Source organism: Notamacropus eugenii, chromosome 4 (genome assembly GCF_028372415.1).
Source record: "Notamacropus eugenii isolate mMacEug1 chromosome 4, mMacEug1.pri_v2, whole genome shotgun sequence".
Classification (NCBI taxonomy): Eukaryota; Metazoa; Chordata; class Mammalia; order Diprotodontia; family Macropodidae; genus Notamacropus; species Notamacropus eugenii.
The window spans coordinates 441,258,709-441,278,373 of NC_092875.1; the positions used below are offsets into that span (position 1 = coordinate 441,258,709).

A 19,665-nucleotide genomic window follows, 5' to 3' on the forward strand; every position below is an offset into this window, starting at 1 on the left:
TGTTTTGTTAAAATATAAAAAATAAAAATCCCTTGAGTGGGGAGGGGATCATATATGTTATCAGCCTTTTATACTTTAGTAGTACTGATGGGGAGTGGTGTGTGCATGTGTGTGTGTATGTGTGTGTGTGTAGGGAGAAAGCTGGGCACCTGAGGAGTGAGAAAGAACTGTCACTGAGGGGAAAATACAGAAGCGTTTGGGGTAGGGTGGGGTAAAAACAAGCTTTGAAGTGTTGGATAGGTCCAAAAGAAGCTTATCTGTAAAGTAAAGGGTGTGGACTATATACTTTTAAGACCCTTTCTAACTCCAAATCTGTGGTCCTGGTCTAAGTAGCATTGCCCAGGAAAGGCCAGGGAGTCCTCACAGCAGCCAGGGGTTAATATGTACACTCTTAGATATGGTAGTGGGGGTTTGTGTGAGGGAGGGAGGATCACTTTGAAATTAAGGAAGCTAAAAGGGGTGGAGGGAGGATGTTGAGGACAAACTCTGCCTACTTTACACTTTTATCCAGAGCCGACTCTGAAGGGTAAAAGTAAGTTCTCTTCTCATGTCCCAATCTCTGCTTCACCATCTTGTATCTGCTTATCCTCTTGGTCTCTGTTCATCAAGTGCATCAACTCTTTTGCCATATCACATATTCACCTGTAGTGACTTTCCCAGCAGAATTAACAAAGACATCCTTGAATCCACATGGACTCTCACTAGAAAAATATTGGCTAAATTTGGTGAATGAATGTTGGAATTAAAAGAGACAGTCAGACTAGTCAAGGTCAATTTTACATAGAGGGAAAAGGAGACTCCGGAGGGTGAGTGACTTTCCCAAGATCAAACAGTAAAATGGTAAAACTAGGACCAGAAGCCAGGCCTCTTGACTCCTCCCAGTTCAGACCTCTTTCTACTACATCACACTGCCTTCCTTTCTATTTCTTATTTCATATTCTGTCATTACAATTAATGAATGATTGATTCAGCTTCAGCTGAGACCTAATGAGTGTGTTGATTACAGATATCACGGAAGCTCAGGCTTCATAACCGGGAGCCCCTGAAGAATGTGTTTTACCTTTTGGCAGAAAGGGCTCGGGATACCAACACCAAAAGACGTCACATGGCAATTAAAGGCTTAGGAAAGATGGCTTGTGAAGCGCCTGACAAGGTAAGAATTAGGAGATTCTTAGTCATTTCTCTACTTACCCAACCAGGTATCATCCATATGGCAGAATTTCCCAGTGCCAGGAATGAGGAAACTAAAATTTCCTGGAGAGCAAGGTTGCTGGTAGTATTTACCGCCACACCCTTCTTGTGCCACCCTTCTGGGTGTATTAGGTATCATCTGTACCCATTTTTTACCCAAGGCAAAATGATGTACTAGAGAAACACTCTCTTCAGCCCTCTCCTGTGTCCCTGTGTATACTAGGGGGAATGCGACATGGGGAAGAGGAGAACATCAGGGACACTCCCCTACATGCACTGCCCTCAATATATTTTGACCAGGCGATTCCAAGAGAGGTTAGAGAAGCATTGAACCAGAGAGTGAAAAGGAGCAAGTGAATTTGCTTTGTGAACAGCTATACCAGCATTTCAGAGATGAGCATTTAGTTGGTGGTGAAGTAAGATGGTACTGTGTAATGTAGTTGATGTAGAACTAGTCTCAGAACCAGGAAAACTTGGGTTTAAGACATACCTCTTACTCATCCTGGCTGTGTGATTCTGAATAAGTCCCTCCATCTCTCAATATTTTAGGCAACTCTCTAAGAACAAAATTTGCAGAAAAGATGCTGATCTGCTTTGGTAGAGGGAGTTTCCTCGTCTGGGAATTCTCTATCAATGGTTCTCAAACTTTTTGGCCTTAGGACCCCTTAGTGAATTAACTCCCCCAGAGACTGGAGACACTCCCCCTCAACCCCTCTTCCTCCCCCCTGCTCCATGGTCTGGTTTGGAGGTGTTATTTTGAGTAGATAGAAGCAGGGCAGATGGCAAGATGGCTGGGGTGGATAACTGAATGGGATGTGAATCGTGGCCTAGTTTAGTGATCTGGGGCTGGCTAAATGTAGCGGGCCTTGATGCTACAAGCTATTTTGAAGGTACAGTTAGGGCCAGAGTAGTGCTAAGAGTGGTTTTTAGGATTCCTCAGCCTTCTGAAGGGAGCAAGGCAGGAAGGAAACCCAATTGAAAGAAGATGTATAGTGTGTGGGACAAGGGGATCTGCTAAGAAGTTTTTCCTACATGCAGTTGATAATCTAGCAGAGAACCATAGATTACCGAAGTGCTGCCCAGAATGCTAAGGAAGGAGAGATCTTTGCAGGCCTTGGTTGTTTTTCCTTTGGGGCATATGGGGAAGAATGCTAACTCTTGGAGAAAAAAGTGGGGAGGGGAGGAAACAAGCATTTATTAAATGCCAACTCTGTGCCAAGGACTGTGCTAAAGCACTTTACAAATATAACAGATTTAGAACAGATTTTAGAGATGGGTCCTATTCATGTAGCAGCAAGAATGGGGCCCTGTGGAGTGGAGGGTGGCCACATGAAGATTCCCTGTTATTTATGATCATATGATCCCTTTGGACAGGCAATGAAAGCCAGGGGAAGCCAGAGATAAAAAGGGGAGCTGGCTGAGCTGCCATATAAGTAATAGCTCAATCACTCCTAACATAGAGAATCAGCATTCAGTGAAGATATTTAAAGAGGAGGGTCATTTAGAGGGCTGATCTGTATTGGTAGTTGGAGAGGAATTCTCAGGTAGGCCATCGACAGCCTGGGATAGGCCCAGATGAGGCTATGGAGGTAACCTGGAGTGTGTCCTTCCATGAGTGTTTTACGTGCCCTGGACAGATGACAGTGGTGATGGTGGTGGCAGAGGTACAGTTGTGATGTGTCTGTGTCTGCCCTTTTTCCTGCCCCCTCCAAGGGACTATGCCATGGTTGTGGGACCTTTCTCAGTGTATATAAGGATGTGATGGGGTAGGGGTGTGAAGGTGAGCATAAGAGAAGAACTGGGAGTGTGAGGAAGGGGTGTTAACAGAAGGATAAATCTGTGATGCCAGAGTAATTCAGATACATCCTAGGCTGAATGTCTGATTAACAGAGCTCAAATTCTTCTCAGTCCCTCTAGTGGCCCATTTGAAAGACTGAAGTGTGATACAGTGACAGCTTATCCCTTCTGATTTCTATGACACCTTCCATGCCCTCTTGGCCGCCATTTTAGTTCTTTCCCAAGGCCTATACTCCCCAGGCCAGGCTCCAGACCCTCTCCCCACTTTATATACCTTATTAAAACTTAAAACTCTAAGTCCTTTCAAAAGGACATCTTGGGGCTTGCCCTCAGTCAGTAGCACTTTGTAAAGTGCCTGTTAAAGGACTATACCCTAAACTATTGAGGATGACTTGATCTTCTCAGTGTTCCTTATGTGAACAAGGAACCCCAGTAGAAGATGAGCAGTCTGTGGTTGCTTTTCTCTGTGAGTACTGAGAGGGCTGGGTGGCCCATCTCTTGTTAACTTGGAAACAGTAGTTCCTGAATGATTAATGCTGTTAAATGTCTTGTTTGCTTACAGGTGAAAAAGTATAAGAAGATATTGCTAGACTCACTGGTCCATGGCCTATATGACCCTGTAAGCTCTGAGATCATTCATGAGAGTGTGAAGGCATTGACCATTATCCTGGGCAAGATCAAGGGGAAAGGTTTGGGCTCCTTCTTCATAGACATCACCCTTCAGACCAGGACTTTATTAGATGATGTAAGTGATTCAAGAAGGATAAATGATTCCATTCTTAGTGGTGAGGTAAAGTGGAGTAAAGACTTGTGATTTCTGGGTTGCTGGTCATAGTATAAGGATTCGCTAACTAGTACAACAGACGTTGAGTGCTTATGATCATGGTAGGTGCCCTGCGGACATGAAGATGAATAGGACATGTTTCCTGTTGTCAGGAAGTTTTCAGTCTATTAAGAGGAATAAGACATATGCACAAATGACTACAATCCAAAGTAAAATATAATGAATATCTTAAGAAAGCACAACTACAGTACGGGAATTCAGATGGAGGAGAGATCACTTCTGGCTGAGGAGGTCAGAGAAGGCTTCGCTAAAGAGAAATTGATCAATTAATTATTTATTGAGACAGCTGGTGGCCCAGCGGATAGAGCCGGACCTGGAGTCAGGAAGATGTGTTCAAATCCAGCCTTAGACACTTATTAGCTTTGAGACTCTGGGCAAGTCACTTAACTCTGTCTTAATCCAGTGGAGAAGGAAATGGTCATCCACTGCAGTATCTTTGCCAAGAAAATTCCATGGACAATAATGGTGTGCTGTGGTCCACAAGGTCATGAAGAGTCAAATGTGAATGACTGAACAACAAATTTGTGAAGTATCTGCTTTGTGTTAGGCACTGTCCTAAGTGCTAGGGATACAAGCTCGAAGAATTCTGTGGTGTTTGAACTGGGCCCTGAAAGATGGATCAAATTTTCATAGGCTTTAAGAGTTTTGCTATAGGGGAGGGCATCCTGAGTAAAGGCATATGAAAAGCTCAAGGCTATGATTGGAGAACAGTGAATAGTCTAGTCTTGGCAGGCTCATAAAAAGGTGAAGGGAAATAATGGAATGTGGAGCTGGAACCGTGGTCTGACACTAGGGACACTGAACACGTCACTTAAACCCCCTTGGCCTTAGTTTCGTCATTTGTAAGATAAGGGGTTTGGCTTAGATGGCCTTTGAGGTCCCTTGCATCATCAGAAGCATTGATCTTGTGATCTTAGTATGCCTTGAATTGAATTAATTCAGGGACAATGGGAATTACTGAAGAGTTTTCGTTGAGTGAGTGACATTGTCAGCTTTAGAATGTTAACGAGCAGTGTAAACGATGGATTGGAATAGAGACAAGATTGGAGTGGGACCATGAAAGTCTGAACCAGAATGGTGGCAGTTTGAATGAGGAGGGTAAATTTCACCGAGTTCACCTCAGGGAGGTCTCAACAGAAGGTGGTGACTGTTTAGATTTTAGGGGGTAGTGAGAGGGAGATGGAAGGGTAAAAAATAACACTGAAGTTTCAGGTTGGGTTGATCAGAAGAATGAGCACCATTAGTAAAGATAGAAATATCAGAAAGAGCAGGTTTTGGAGCTGCATGTGCCTGGTAATGTTAACTTCCACTTTGGATCCAATGCATTTGAAGCACTTAATGGATCTAGTTGAAATAAAGTTAGAAATAAAGAACTGAATTCTGGGAAAGTAGTCAGAATTGGAGATACACAGTTGGGATTATGATAATTTTAACAGACAATAGCAAGATTAATTTATACTTGTATGTTGCTTTGAGGTTTAGAAAGCACTTCGATATGCATGACCTTATTTGAATCATAACAGCCCTGTGAGGTCTGGGGCAGCTAGCTATTTTATTCTTACTCTACAAATGAGGAAAATGCCCTAAGCCTGGACTCAGACTGTCTCTCTCTGACCCAGACAATGTGTGGATAAGTATCTCATTTCCTTGAATCTCACTTTCCTCGTCGTACTTGTACTTCTGACCTCACAAAATTGTTGTGAGGAAAACATTTTGTAAACTGGAAAGCAATATATGAAAATGCACTATCATTATTATTGCAAGGTGCCAAGGTCTCTTTAGGAGATGACAGCCTTGGGCTGAGTTTACTCTTTGTCAAGTGTATTTTCTTTTACCTCTGGGAGGAAGGGAAGAAAACCTTAGTTCTTTACACCCATTGTCCTCTGAGGCAGACTGGGACAAATTAAACAACCAAACTAATAAGGTTGCATTGGGAAGGAGAGGGAACTGGGTGGCATCATAATGATCCCCATCTTAGATATGGAAAAGCAGACCTGGTGTGGTGAGCAGTGATGTTAAGGAGCTGGGGCTAGTATTAGTGACTTCTCAGTCCTCCTTTTCTTTTGTAGTTGAGAGTTTTTACAGGATGAATCTGGCCATTTATTTTGCATTTCTGTATGACAGTGGTGTATTCTAATAATGTTACTTGTTTTTGATTTATTCATTCATTTTTACCTATGTGTTTAATCACGCATGAGTTAATTCATTAATATGTATATTTGGGGGGGGGGGTCCTGGTGGCTCTACAGGAAAATGACAGCCTGAGGTATTCAGCATTTGTCTTGTTTGGGCAACTGGCTGCCTTTGCTGGATGGAAATGGAAGAAATTTTTCACCAGCCAGGTTAAAAGGACGAGGGACTCCCTCCTGGTCCACTTAAGGGATGGAAATCCCCAAGTTGCCATGGTAAGACTCTAAATAAATAACTCACAGAAATGAAACCTCTGCTTCCTCCACAAAGAACCTTATGGTGTAATCCCCACTTGTGCTTAAATTACTGCCCTCCTGCTGGCTCAGTTATGAGGACTCCATTTCCATAGCAGCAAAATCCCTCTGATTCTTCAGCCTATAATCTCTCACAAGTTCTTGCGAATTCTCATTTTCTCTTGACCCATGCCAGCCCAAGACTAACACCAGACAATCCTAGACAAGCCAGTGTTAATGGAGTTTCTTTCATCGGTGGGCTCCCATCTGCTCAGTGAAGAGACTTTTATGCTTTCCCTAATTTGGGTCACTGTTAATGTTACATATTTCTGCTCTTCTATCCCCCCCTCCCATTTCCCTGATGTGCAGTTTTAAAAAATCATAGAAAAAGGAGTTCTCATATGAAATTGAAATCCTACATATTAGTCATTAGAATGCTATATTAGGGTAACTTATGAATATTGAATATTAAATGTGAATTTAAATGATAGAAGTTCAGCAGCGGCTGTCTGTCTCTTTGGCCTCCAATTCAATGAAGTGCGGCAAAATGCAGCAAAATTCCACCTGGGAGGATGGACTGTACACTGCCCTGAACCTGGGTTCAGCTTTTCTGGTTATATCATCCTCAGGGGTGAATATATCTGTTCCAGAGACAAGAAGGTGCTTGGTGTATCAATATAGAGTACAGGATTTTTTTTTTAATCTATCCATCAGAGAGTGGGTGGAAAGAAAGTCAGCCTCAGAGCCAGGAATCCTTGAGTTCTGGTCCTGTCTCCGACATATACTGGCTATGTGACCCTGGGCAAATTATTTAACTTCTTGGTGTTCTAGGTCACTCTCTAATACTGTGACTTGTAGAAAAAGTACTGTCCTGTATTGGCAGAGGAAGTTTCCTTACTGAAGTTTCCCCTACAAATGAAATCCCAGGTTTAAGGACCTATTCCAAGCCCCTACTGACCCCCTAAGACAAAAGACCCAAGGACAATTCTCTCTGCTGTTTGCTTCACTCTACCTCAGCCTTGCATAAAGCATCACAAATAAAACCTCCACCCCCACCTCACTAGCGTGTATGGGAAGAATAGTCCTGTTTTTGCTGAGGCATCGCTAATGGAGAAAATACATTTATCATAAGCTTATGTGAAGTCATAGTTTAGACATGGTCCCTTGACAAAAGCAGATACTCCCAAGGTCCATTCAGTCTGCAGTGTTGCAGCAAAACCCTTCATTGCACACCCATCAGGGCTCCCCAGACTTGGAATTATCTTGCTCCTGATGAAGGACTGTCCAATACTCTGATTCCCTGACCAGGACAAGGTGACCACTTTCTTTGCCCTAGGCCTGCAGAACAGCTTTTCATGCTTGTTCCCCTTTCCTGAGATTGAAGAAGGAGAACCTGGAATATACCATCCAAGCCCAGGAAGAGCAAAGGAACCCCAAACTCTATTGGCAACTGGTGAGCAGAGTTTTCTCTTATCTTAATTAATTAATAATGAGTCGTTAAACACATTATGTTACAAATACTACTGGGTTAAGAGCAGGGGACACAAAAGAATGGTAAACAGCTGGTCCCTGGCCTCAAGGTGAATACATTCTAATGGGGGAGACCCTTCTCTTATGTCTCAATTAGATAAAGGGCCTATCCATTCCACTGGAAAATCACAAATCCAACCTTGTCTGTTGTTATATAGCTTTTAAGTGCCTCCTATGAACTTTATACTGGGATTACAAAGCTGAAAACTGGTTCAGATTCTTTTCATTTCACATGCTATATTGTTCCCTTTTACCTTTTACTACCCATTCTGTTTTTTAGAGTCTCCCTATCATTCATAACTCAGCCCCAACCTTTCTTTCAAATTACCTTAGAAATGATGACAGTTTTAAGAATATGGATAACATTTTCATAACATTTTGGCCTCAGTGAATGCTTTATAATTAGTCTTCAATGTTTTCCTCGTATTTCTTCTATATCTTTTATATCAAATTTTCCATTGAGTCTTTTTGTTACAAATACCTGAAAGTCTTTCAGTTTGTCAAATGTCTTTTTTTTCATTTAGGATTATACTCAACTTTGCTAGATAAATTATTCTTGGACACAACCTCAGCTCTTGTGCTCTTCAAAAATATAATTTCTAAAACCTATGGTCTTTTAGAGTAGAAGCTGCTACATCTTGTGAAATCCTGACTGTATTTCTGCTTTATTTAAATTTTTGTTGTTGTTGCTTGCAATATTTTCTCCTTGATCTGGGAATTTTGAAACCTGCAAGAAATTTATTGTCCAGTGGGGAGAAGTGATGAAAATCTAAGGTAGAAGGTGAGAGAGGCAAAGCTGAGTCAGGGAAAGAGCAGAAAGAAAACTTAAGGAGGGTGCAGACTGTACTGGACCATCTGCAGTTGTCCCAGAATATTGTGCAAATGGCATAAGGGATGGAGATTTCATGCAAATTATGCCTTATTTCAAAAGGAAGTAGGAGAGCCCCAAGTTATTTTGTTATATTAAGTATGGATTAAAATGACTTCCAAATGGAAATCTTTTAAAAGCTTTTTCCCTCTGCAGAACCAGCTTGCATCATTATACATTTTGGAAGAGCAGGTAATGGTTTCAGATTGTCTAGCAACATATTCTTATGTAAATTTCACTTCTGATTCCTCAGGACAATTCTCAAGAGATCTGTGGATATCTAATAACTTGGCCGCAGGTTTAGGTTTAAATGAAAATTTGATGCATTTCCCACCTCTGGGAGCTGGAGGCAGGTTTGCTCCCTAGCTGCTAATCTGAGTGCTCGGTGGCATGTTCAACATTTGACAGATGTACAGTCATTCTTGTGGTTAATAGTTTCTTCAAAGGGAAAGCTAGCTTTGTTGCATCTCCTCCTCACTCATGTCTCTATCACTGCTTCCTTTCAGAGCTACTACCACCCAGAGCTCCTGCAGTTCTTCTATGCAAACAAAATCCTATAAACACAGAGCATCATGGAGGAGGCATCTTAATGATCAGATATCCTGAATTCTCATCATTTTACTCATCTGAATTCATATTCCATTTCCCACTACATATTGAGGTGAAAAAAAACCCAATGCTGGTTGTGATAGCAGTTGATAGTAATTATTTCCGTGAATCACAGTATTTAAGAATTGCGTAATTAAACCAAATATACCTGAAGACTTTCAAGTAGAATTGTAGAATGCTGGAGTTGAAAGAGACATTAGAAATTATCTAGACTAAGCCAAGTAGGTTATATAATAAATCATTTTGTCCTCATGAATTTTTATTGCAAATGTTATTTCTAGGGTGGCATACAAATAAATATTTTAAAATTTATACGTTTATAAATTCCGTCCTTATTTCCTTGCACTTTCCATTTATTTCCATCATTTACCTTTTTTTTCTTCCTAAATATAAGCTTTCTTCATCTCCACATAAGTGCAACTCTTAACATAGTTTACCCCTTTCAGGTTCTCTAGTCTCAAGTGTTTAAAAATAAACTCTGGTTGTGAAATTTTAATAAAACACAAAAACTCTATGCATCCCACATATGACTATTAAAATTATTTTTAAAATTTCAATTTACCTATAGATGGATTAGTGACTATTTTATTCAGTGCAATGAGTTTTTATTAAGCCATTTGCTATGTGCAAGCCAAAGAACATGCAATGATAAAAATGGAACACCCTGCCTTTAAGAAGTTTATATTCTATGCTCCTTTCTTTCATTTTTACATTTTACCGGTTCTACTTATGGTTCAAGTCTAGCTCTCTTTTTTTTTTTATTGGGTTAAGATTTTAGGAGACAATGTGGTACAAGAGAAAACTGTTGACTTTGTAATTAGAGGTCCTGGGGTCAGATCATAACTCTTCTATTTATATCTTGTATGACCTTAAGCAAATCACTTCATGCCTTTGGAGTCTCACTTTCCTTGTTTTTAGAAGGAGGATGCTGGACAAGATAACTTCTAAAATCTCCTCCAGTTCTAAATCTATGATCCTAGGAAAAGCCCTTAGAGATCTTCTTATCTAATATCCTCATTTTACTATTGAGGAAGGGCAGCTAGGTGGCACATTGTATAGAATACCAGTCTTGGAGTTAAGAAGACCAGAGTTCAAATCTGGTCTCAGATACTTACTAACCTTGTGACTCTGAGCAAGTCGCTTAACCCTGTTTGCCTCAGTTTCCTCATCTATAAAATGATCTGGAGAAGAAAATGACAAATCCCTCCACTATCTCTGCCAAAAAAATATGAAATAGGTTCATGAAAAGTTGGACACAACTGGAACAACCCAACTACAACTTCCTATTTAAAGTGCACTCCAATGCAGTTTAATCTGTATGGAATGTAACCATAAGTTCCTTGAATATCTTATTCATTTCTGTGTCTCACTGACTAGTATAGTGTTTTGCCCAGTATTTGCTGAACAAATGACCCATAAGAATCTTTAGTGATTTCTTATTATCTATTGAATATAGTCTAACCTGGCATTCAAGGCCCTCCAAGGTATTGTCTCAACTGACCTCTCTAGCCAGTTCTCTCACTACTCCCTTTCATAATACATTAGCCACTATTGAACTCTTGTGCTCTTTGGCCTTTTTATCTTTAATCATGGCATTCCTTCCACCTGAAATGCACTCTTCCCCTCTTCCTCAACCAAGCCCTTTACATGACATAGGTGCTATATAAATGTCAGCAATTAGTATTCATCTTTATAAAATCTTAAAACATTTTTACAGTAGGTGGTGCATGGATAAGAGTTCTGGACTTGGGCCTGGGAGTCAGGAAAACACATTCCTGAATTCAAATCCAACCTCAGACACTGACTAGCTTTGTTGATGAGTTTTTTGTTTTTTTTAAAGTTGTGTCTAACTCTTCATGACCCCATTTGGAGTTTTCTTGGGAAAGATACTGGAGTGGTTTGCCATTTCCTTCTTCAGCTCTTTTTAGTATCTGAGGCCAAATTTGAACTCAAAAAGCTGTCTTCCAGATTCCTACCCCCCTATCCACTGTTCCCTCAGCTAGCTTTGTAACCCTGGGTCAATCACTTAACCTGTTTGTCTCAGTTTCCTCATTGCAAGAATGGAGATGATCATAGCACCTCCCTGGAAGGGTTGTTGTGAGGATCAAATGAGATAATATTTGTTAACATATATGTAACAGTGCCTGGCACATAGTAGGTGCTATAGAAATGTTGTTATTATTATTATATAACTATTCAATAACTATTGAGTGAATGAGTTAGTGAGTGAATGAACAAATAAATAAAACCATGTCATCTGTGGATTCTTATTCCTTATTCTTTCCTAGGCAGAACCTATTTTAACAAGAAAGGATATTTCTAACTCCTGTGTTAATAATTTGGCCCTTCCCTACAGTTGATTTATATCTTTTGTTACTTGTATATTTTAAAGTTGGTAAGCCCATTTTTATTTTAACTATCCATGACATAGCACCTCTCCCTCTTGATTTGTAATTAAGCAATTTAAATTCAGAAAGCCAAGTTAAGGGCAGTGCTTTTCAGGCACACATGAAATAACAGTTACCTATACGGTGCCTTGTATTCATTCACCTAGACCTGGTAGAGACTAGAGAATTTGCAGTTTCATCTTTGGAAAAACACAGCAGACTTTGGTCAAATGAAGATCAGTCTTGAAATGAAGCAGTTGAGGCAAAGCCTAAATCAGATCTTCAGAGAGTGTTCAAAGTGGCTGTAATCTGGAAAATCAGGGCTGCTGGTTGCTTAATGTTAACCAGTGTATTAGTACCATAAGCCTTTATGATATTTTTCATCCGTTTGTTCATTTGCTCATTCATTTATTCATTCATTTCACCTGTTCCAATCCTTTCATTTTACAGATAAGGATACTAAGGTCCAGAGAGGTTAAATATTTTGCCCAAGGACACACAGGGAGTGAGTTGCAGAGTCAAGCTTCAGACCCAAGTCCTCTTGTCACCAAATCTGCCATTCTTGTCATTCTACAATGCTCTTGCCTAGAGACAACTTCTTCCTTCCCCTAAGCCTTTACACTTTTACTATACAATAGTGCTGCTCTGTGGTCCTCTCCTTATATGAGTTATTAGTTTTGAATAAGTGTATCCATCTAGGGCCATATCCTAGTCATGCTCCTATCCCACCAAGCCCCTACCTAAGCCTGTTGATAAATTATAAATAAAATGGATTGGGAAAGATTATACGTGGTGTTCTAACTGAAATGATTTGTCTTTGGATCTTGGGTTTAGGTAATATGTTGCTTGTTCCTTAAATATGACATGCTCACAGTTAAACCTAACTTTTTTCCATCAAAATCTTCCCTTTCTTCTGACTTCCTAGTTTCTACTGATCATAATATTAATTTTTATAGTATAACCCATGACCTTATATATAGACCAATTCATAAAATTTAGTTAATAAGCAAGGTGGACTAGAGAACCTAATTTGTGGTTATTGAGTTATTTTTCAGTCATGTTCAACTCTGTGACTCCGTTTTGGGGTTTTCTTGGCAAACATACTGGAGTGATTTGCCATTTCCTTCTCCAACTCATTTTATAGATGAGAAATTGGGGCAAGCACGGTTAAGTGACTTTCCCAGGATCACACAATTATTAAGTGTCTGAGACTGGATCTGAACTTAAGAAGAGTTTTCCTGATTCCCAGTCCACTGTTCTATCCATTGCCCTATCTAGCTGCCCAGAGAACCTAATGCAAGGAGGTAAATATGATCCAGTAGGTAGAGACTTGGTGGGATAGGACCATGATTAGAACATGACCATAGAAAGATATACTTATTCAAAAGAAAAGTTCACATAAGAGGAGGATCACAGAGTAGCACTATTATACAGTAAGAGGATAAAGGCATAAATGGAAGGGAGCATGTTGACTCTAGGCAGGAGCATGGTAGAATGAAAAGAATGGTAGATTTAAGATAAGAGGACTTGGGCTTGAATCTTGGCTCTGCAACTCACACCCTGTCTGACCTTGGGTAATATATTTAACTTCTCTGGACCTTAGTGTCCTTATCTGTAAAATAAAAGGATTGGAATGGCTGAAAGAATGAATGAATGAATGCTGTTGTTGTGTTCATCCTTCATTGCTGAAGAAGACCACGCCATCAGAGAAATGATGACATGACTGGCACTTGACTTTGTTTTGAGTGATGGAGGGCTGTGCAGGTCACCAGCCTCACTTCTCCCCCAGAGCCATCTGAATCAGTGACCAGATATTCATCAAGATGACTGGAGATGACCCAGGGTGCACTGGGAGTCTTTATGAATGAATGAATGAAAAGCATTTATTAAGTGCTTTATATATGCCAAGCATTATGTTAATTTCTGAGGATATAAATACAAAAGCAAAGACAGTCTCTCTCTCTCTCTCTCTCTCTCTCTCTCTCTCTCTCTCTCTCTCTGTTTATATTCTAATAGGAGGAGACAACATGCAAAGGGGAGTCATGGCCAGAGTAGGGGATGATAGTTGGGGAAGTTTCCTGGAAAGGAAATTGAGTCATAGGGGAGTAGATTGACATACCTTGTCCAGAAGCAGTACTGATTTGACACATGGAAAGTGGGGTAGGGGTAATAAGGCACCAAGGTGGGGGGGGTGTCTCTATGCAATGGTGGCTGATGAAGAAATTCCTTGAGAGTAAAGTGAGGCTTGGCTAAGAGTAAGCTAGGCATAAAATAGCAGACTACCTGTGACCACTAATTAAGACAGAGGAGCTCCAGGGAGGAGTTCTGGGGAAGAAAAGGCAACTCCCCTTTCAGTGAAATATCTATGATCCTATGACATGTAAATCCAGAAAGCAAAGGAAAAAAACACTGTGGAGAGCATTTGGGATAAGACCAACAGAGGCAAAGACAGAACCAGTACTGTTATCTGAGTATGTACTGTAGGACACTTGGGCAGATGAAGGACATATCTAAGGCATTCATAAAAATAGACAAGAAAACTGGGACAGAAATATAACATACTAGTGATAGGGGGCTTCCATTTTTATCTTATTAGATTAGATTAAATTTCATTTTTTATCAAATTCAGTTCAGTGTTCTAGCCTGCTAATACATTTTTGAATCTTAGGATGTTAATCTCGATTCTCTCATCCAATATGTTAGCTATTCCTCCTAGCTTTGGGTTATCTGAAAATTTGATAAACATGCCATCTGTGACTTATCTAAGTTATTGATTAAAAATGCCAAACAACATAAGGTAAAGGACATATTCCTAGGGGTTCTCCACTAGATACCTCCTTCCAAGTGGACACTGAACCATTAATGATTATTCTTACCCTTACCTACCTCATTATGGTCTTTCCCTGGCTCCTATCTTCTGCCCTTCTCTTCCACTGTACCCTTGGGAACCCTCATTCTGCTCATCACAGAACTTTTCATGTTGTTTCCATCTTCTTGTGTCTTTGGCTCACACTAACTCCTGCTTCTCTCATACTCCAGTATACCAGGAAGTGGATTTAGCATCCTCCTTGCTACCACTGCCACTTCTAGATCTTTGAAAGTTGACTCCATCCACCTTTATACTCTGTTTAGCAATCTTCAGTTTATTATCTCTTATTTCTCAAAGAATTTAGTCCCAGAATCTTGATCTGTACAGCAGATTCAGGTTTCCTTCTAACCTGCAATGTGGGGGGCCTGTTTGACCTAGATAAGAGCCTACCTCAAAATAAATTTAGGAATGTTTGGGGGATTCCAAATGACAGAGCAAGAAAAGACAGCAATCTCCTTAATGTGCCACTTCTGTTGTTAAAGGAAAAATTTAAGGGGCACAAGGTTCGAGGCAAGGGATCTAATCACAATCCTCATTTGAGAAGAAGGTAGTGCCAGTGTGGGATGTGTCTCCTGATCCAGCCCTTGCATTCCGCGTATCCTAAACTGAGGCTTGGTAGGGATGGCTGCTGAGTTGGTCATAGATCTGAGTGAGGACTGATGTTTCTTTTTTTCTTTTTTTTATAGTTTTCTTTACTTATTTTTAGATTTCGACATTCATTTCCACAAAATTTTGAGTTCCAACTTTTCTCCCCATCTCTCCCCTCTCCCCACCCCCTAATACCTTGCATTCTGATTACCCCTTCCCTTAATGTGCCCTCCCTTCTATCATACCTCACCCTTCCCTTATCCCCATCTTCTCTCTTTTCTCGAAGGGCAAGATAGATTTCTATACCCCATTACACGTATTATTACCACTTATATACAATAACAATTCTCAATATTTGTTTCTAATACTTTGAATTCCAACTTCTCTCCCTTCCTCCCTCCCCACCCATCCCCACTGAGAGGGCAAGCAATTCGTTATAGGCCATATATGTGTCATTTTGCACAAGACTTCCATAACAGCCATGTTGTGTAAGGCTAACTATATTTCCCTCCATCCTACCTTATCCTCCATTTATTCTATTCTCTCATTTGACCTTGTCCCTCTCCAAAAGTGCTTACTTCTAATTATTCCCTTTTTCCATTTGCCCTCCCTTCTATCATCCCCCTCACCCCACTTGTCCCCTTCTCCCCTACTTTCCTGCAGTGTAAGATAGATTTTCATACCAAACTGAGTGAGCATGTTATTCCCTCCTTAAGCCATATGTGAAAAGAGTAAACTTCACTTTTCCCCTCTCACCTCCTCCCTTTTCTCCTCCATTGAAAAAGATTTTTCTTATCTCTTTTATGAGTGATAGTTTGCCCCATTCCATTTCTCCCTTTTTCCTCCCAATATAACCCTCTCTCACTCCTTAATTTTATTTTTTATAGATATCATCCCTTCTGATTCAACTCAATGTGTGCTTTCTATCTGTATACGTGTGTGTATAATTCCTCCATCTACCCAAGTACTGAGAAAAGTCTCAAGAGTTACACATATTATCTTTCCATGTAAGAATGTAAACAGTTCAGCTTTAGAAAGTCCTTTACAATTTCTCTTTCCTGTTTACTTTTTCATGCTTCTCTTGATTCTTGTGTTTGAAAGTCAAATTTTCTCTTCAGTTCTGGTCTTTTCATCAAAGGACTGATGTTTCTAAGGAGAAAGTTGCTATGTCTAGGAGATGAAGAAACTGGTAAAAAAAAATGCAGCACAAGATGGAATGGTCAGAGAGAAAAGGAAGCAAATTTTTTTTTTTTGGTGGTGAGGGGTGGTTGATACTCACAAAACAAATGAATAGTTAGGAAGGATGGCGCACAGGGCAGTCTACTGGGATCCTGGAAGCATCTGGGCACCCAAAACAGGTTAAGTGGGATGAGTTTTTGTTAGAGTTTTTATTTGGTTTGATCAGGACCTGACACTGGGGAGAGTGGGGACCAAGGTTTGGAAGTGGGGTGGGAGAACTGGCAGCTAGATGGTTTTCAGCCTCCTTACCTACAGGGAAGAAAGAGACTTTTAAGCATTACTGTTGGTGTCATTCTGACAGGATGATTCAAGTGTTTTGAACTTCTCAGAGGCTTCTTTGTTTAATGGAACAGGAAAGCTATCATACTCTTTATAGAACCTGATAGAATCCTAGAAACCCAAAGGATTTGACTGGTTTTGGTGTCTCCCTCCTGCCATTGGAAACCTTAGCAGAACCTGACCTATGCTCCCTGACTGTCCTTTCCTTGTGATTACCTTCCCTCAGTAGCATTGGCTCATTTTACTTGCTGCTGACTCCAAACTCTCTTGTGGTGCCCCACCCTTGCTTGTGCTGCACTTTGGAATCCCAAACCTCACTTAAAGACACCTGCATTCAGTTATCTCTACACAGGTGATTCTCAAAACTATATGTAGCCTTGATTTCTCTCCTATAAGGCAAGTATCCATCATCACCTGTCTACTAGGTAGTCTGATTTGGAAGGCACCTCCAAATCGCTTCAGAACTGCACTCATCGCTCTTTATTCAATCCACCACTTCTTTAAACTTGCCTATTTTTGTTGATGGCTCCATCACTTTTCCAGTCACCCTTGGAGACAGGTTTGACTCTTCCCCAACTAGTTCCTTACTACTCCCTCCATTCCAGTCTAATCAGTTGCAAAGTCTGGTCAACTCTACCTCCATGCTATTTTTCGCATCCATAGTCTTTTCTCCACTCCTATGGGCACCTATATTGCCATTTGCTTGGACTGTTGCAATAGTCACCTCATTAGTCTCTGACTTCTTCATTCACATAGCTTCCAAAACTTAATGAACAAGTCTCACAAAGTCAAGTCCCCTGCTCAAAAGCCTTCAGTGATTCCCTGTTGTTATTAGGATAGAATAAAAAAAAACAACCTTATTTGACTGGAATTTAAAGCTCTGCATGATCTACCTCCAACTCAACCCTCCAGTCCTATGTCATGTTATTCTGTAGGCAGTTAGATGCAATGGTGGTTAGAGTGTTGTACCTGAGTTCAAATCTGGATTCAGATATATACTAGCTGCAGCACCCTGGATACCTCTGTCTGCCTGATCTATAAAATGGCCATAAAAACAGCACCTACCTGGAAGGGTTGTTGTGAGGATCAAATGAGACACTATTTGTAAAGTACTTAGTGCAGTGCCTGGCAAATAGTAGGTACTTAAGGAATGCTTGTTATCTTCTCCTTTCCCTTTAGCAAAAATATGCTATTGGATTTACCCCAACTTAACATTTCATATCTAATCTCTGCATTATCTTCCTTTTCGGTTCAGGTCAAGTGCTGTTTCCTTAGCCCTGCTCTGGCCAGATGAAGGTGTTAGCTTTATCTACATATACCCTCAGGGCAGTTTGTATTATCCCTTGCTCTTATCTGTCCAGATCTGTTATTTTACTTATCTGCATGCTTATAGTCACAGACCTGGAGTTCCTTGAAGCATATCCTTACCACCTTTTATGTATTAAATTAAATCTCCTAATTTTGGGGGGGAGGGCCTGGTGAAAATCTACTGGTACTTCAAGTTTTAGCTCAAATTTCACTGAATCCATTAAGTTTTTTATTGATTCTCTCTGTCAAAAATAACCCTTCCTTCTGTAGAACTCTACTATTACTTTGTGTCTCTTTTAAGCATCTATCAAGTTCTATCTTATATTGTAGCTGTTGGTGTCCATGCTTATCTCTTCAATTCAATTGAATTCATTTTAACAGGCATTTAATAAAAACTGTCTCTGTTTCAGGCACTGGGCTGAACCAACATATGGAGGAACAGGCACCTCAATTATATCTTTGTCCTTGCCTTATCAAAAAGATCTAGGATTCTCTTTCCTCCCCTCTCTCTTCCCCTCCTCCCTCCACCTGCCTTTCTCTTACTCTCTCTCCCTTCTTCCCCCGTCCCCCCACTCTCTCTCTTATCTGTATTGTTTCTCTGATTTCTATTTGCTATTGCCTTGGGGCAGCTAGGTGGTGCAATGGATAGAGTGCAGGAGTCAGGAGGACCTGAGTTCAAATCTCCTCTCAGACACTTGACACTCACTAGCTGTGTGACCTTGGGCAAGTCACTTAACCCCAATTGCCTCATCTTGGGCTGTCTCCAGTCATCCTGATGAATATCTCGGATTCAGATGGCTCTGGAGGAGAAGTGAGACTGGTGACCTGCACAGCCCTCCCTCACTTAAAACAAAGTCAAGTGCAAGTCTTGTCATTATTTCTCTGATGGCATGGTCTTCTTTGTCAATGAAGGATGAACATACAATCTACAATGTCATTCAAATCTATGACTGAAGTACAAAATTGAAGAGTCTGGGAAATTCCTCTGGAGATTTCTCTCCAGGTTATATTTGTCTCTGTCTTCTTTCCTTTCCCGAACACACGCTATTACCTTGAATCAGTGATTTTATTTTTCATTCACTATCTCTGGTTTTTGTGTAACTGGTATTTGGTGGGAAGAGAGTAAGGGTTTGGATACATAACTTGGGACGCACCTTCCCTGTTAAGTGATACAGATAGTGATCAGGAGCACAGCTTGAACCTAAAAATTATTTACTCTAGATTAATAATATTGAGGGGAAGGAATAGACATAATTCTAGCCTGGCTCTCTCCTCTCTGATAAGAGCAAAATGACCAGCCTTCTGGCCCAAGTCATCTATTTCCCCCTTGGCAGGAATCAAAGACTCCTTTGGAGAAGGGTAGGTGGAGGAGGTTGTCTAGAGACTATCTTCCCTTTCAGCCACTTCTAGACAGACCTATGTGAACACCTGTAACTTACACATCGACAACACTCATACACACACACATATGTATACACACAAATATACTCTACAGAAGTTTAAAGTGCACTTGTGTAACATAGGATTGTATTTTTAAGCAATTACAATAATTTATTTCAACTTTAAATGTATTTTGTGAGCGCCCAGTTAATATGTAGATATCTCTATTATGGGCAGATATGTAGATGAATAACAATAGTTAACATTTATATAGCACCTACTATGTGCCAGATACTGGGCTAAGTACTTTGCAAATATTATCTCATTTGATCCTCACAGCAACCATGGGAGGT

The 19,665-nt window shown here is 40.4% G+C and overlaps 1 protein-coding gene across 2 annotated transcripts in view; it reads left to right on the plus strand.

Moving 5' to 3' along the window:
- The window catches only part of MRO (maestro), a 59,734-nt gene extending 50,160 nt beyond the window's left edge, over window positions 1-9,574 (plus strand). For both annotated transcript variants that reach the window (XM_072606028.1, XM_072606029.1), the window contains exons 9-13: window positions 1,007-1,153; window positions 3,551-3,733; window positions 6,082-6,237; window positions 7,592-7,708; window positions 9,160-9,574. In XM_072606028.1, the coding sequence (XP_072462129.1) occupies window positions 1,007-1,153; window positions 3,551-3,733; window positions 6,082-6,237; window positions 7,592-7,708; window positions 9,160-9,213 (657 nt within the window). In that variant the 3' untranslated portion in view covers window positions 9,214-9,574. The remainder of the gene's footprint in view (window positions 1-1,006; window positions 1,154-3,550; window positions 3,734-6,081; window positions 6,238-7,591; window positions 7,709-9,159) is intronic.
- The last annotated feature ends 10,091 nt before the right edge of the window (window positions 9,575-19,665 follow it).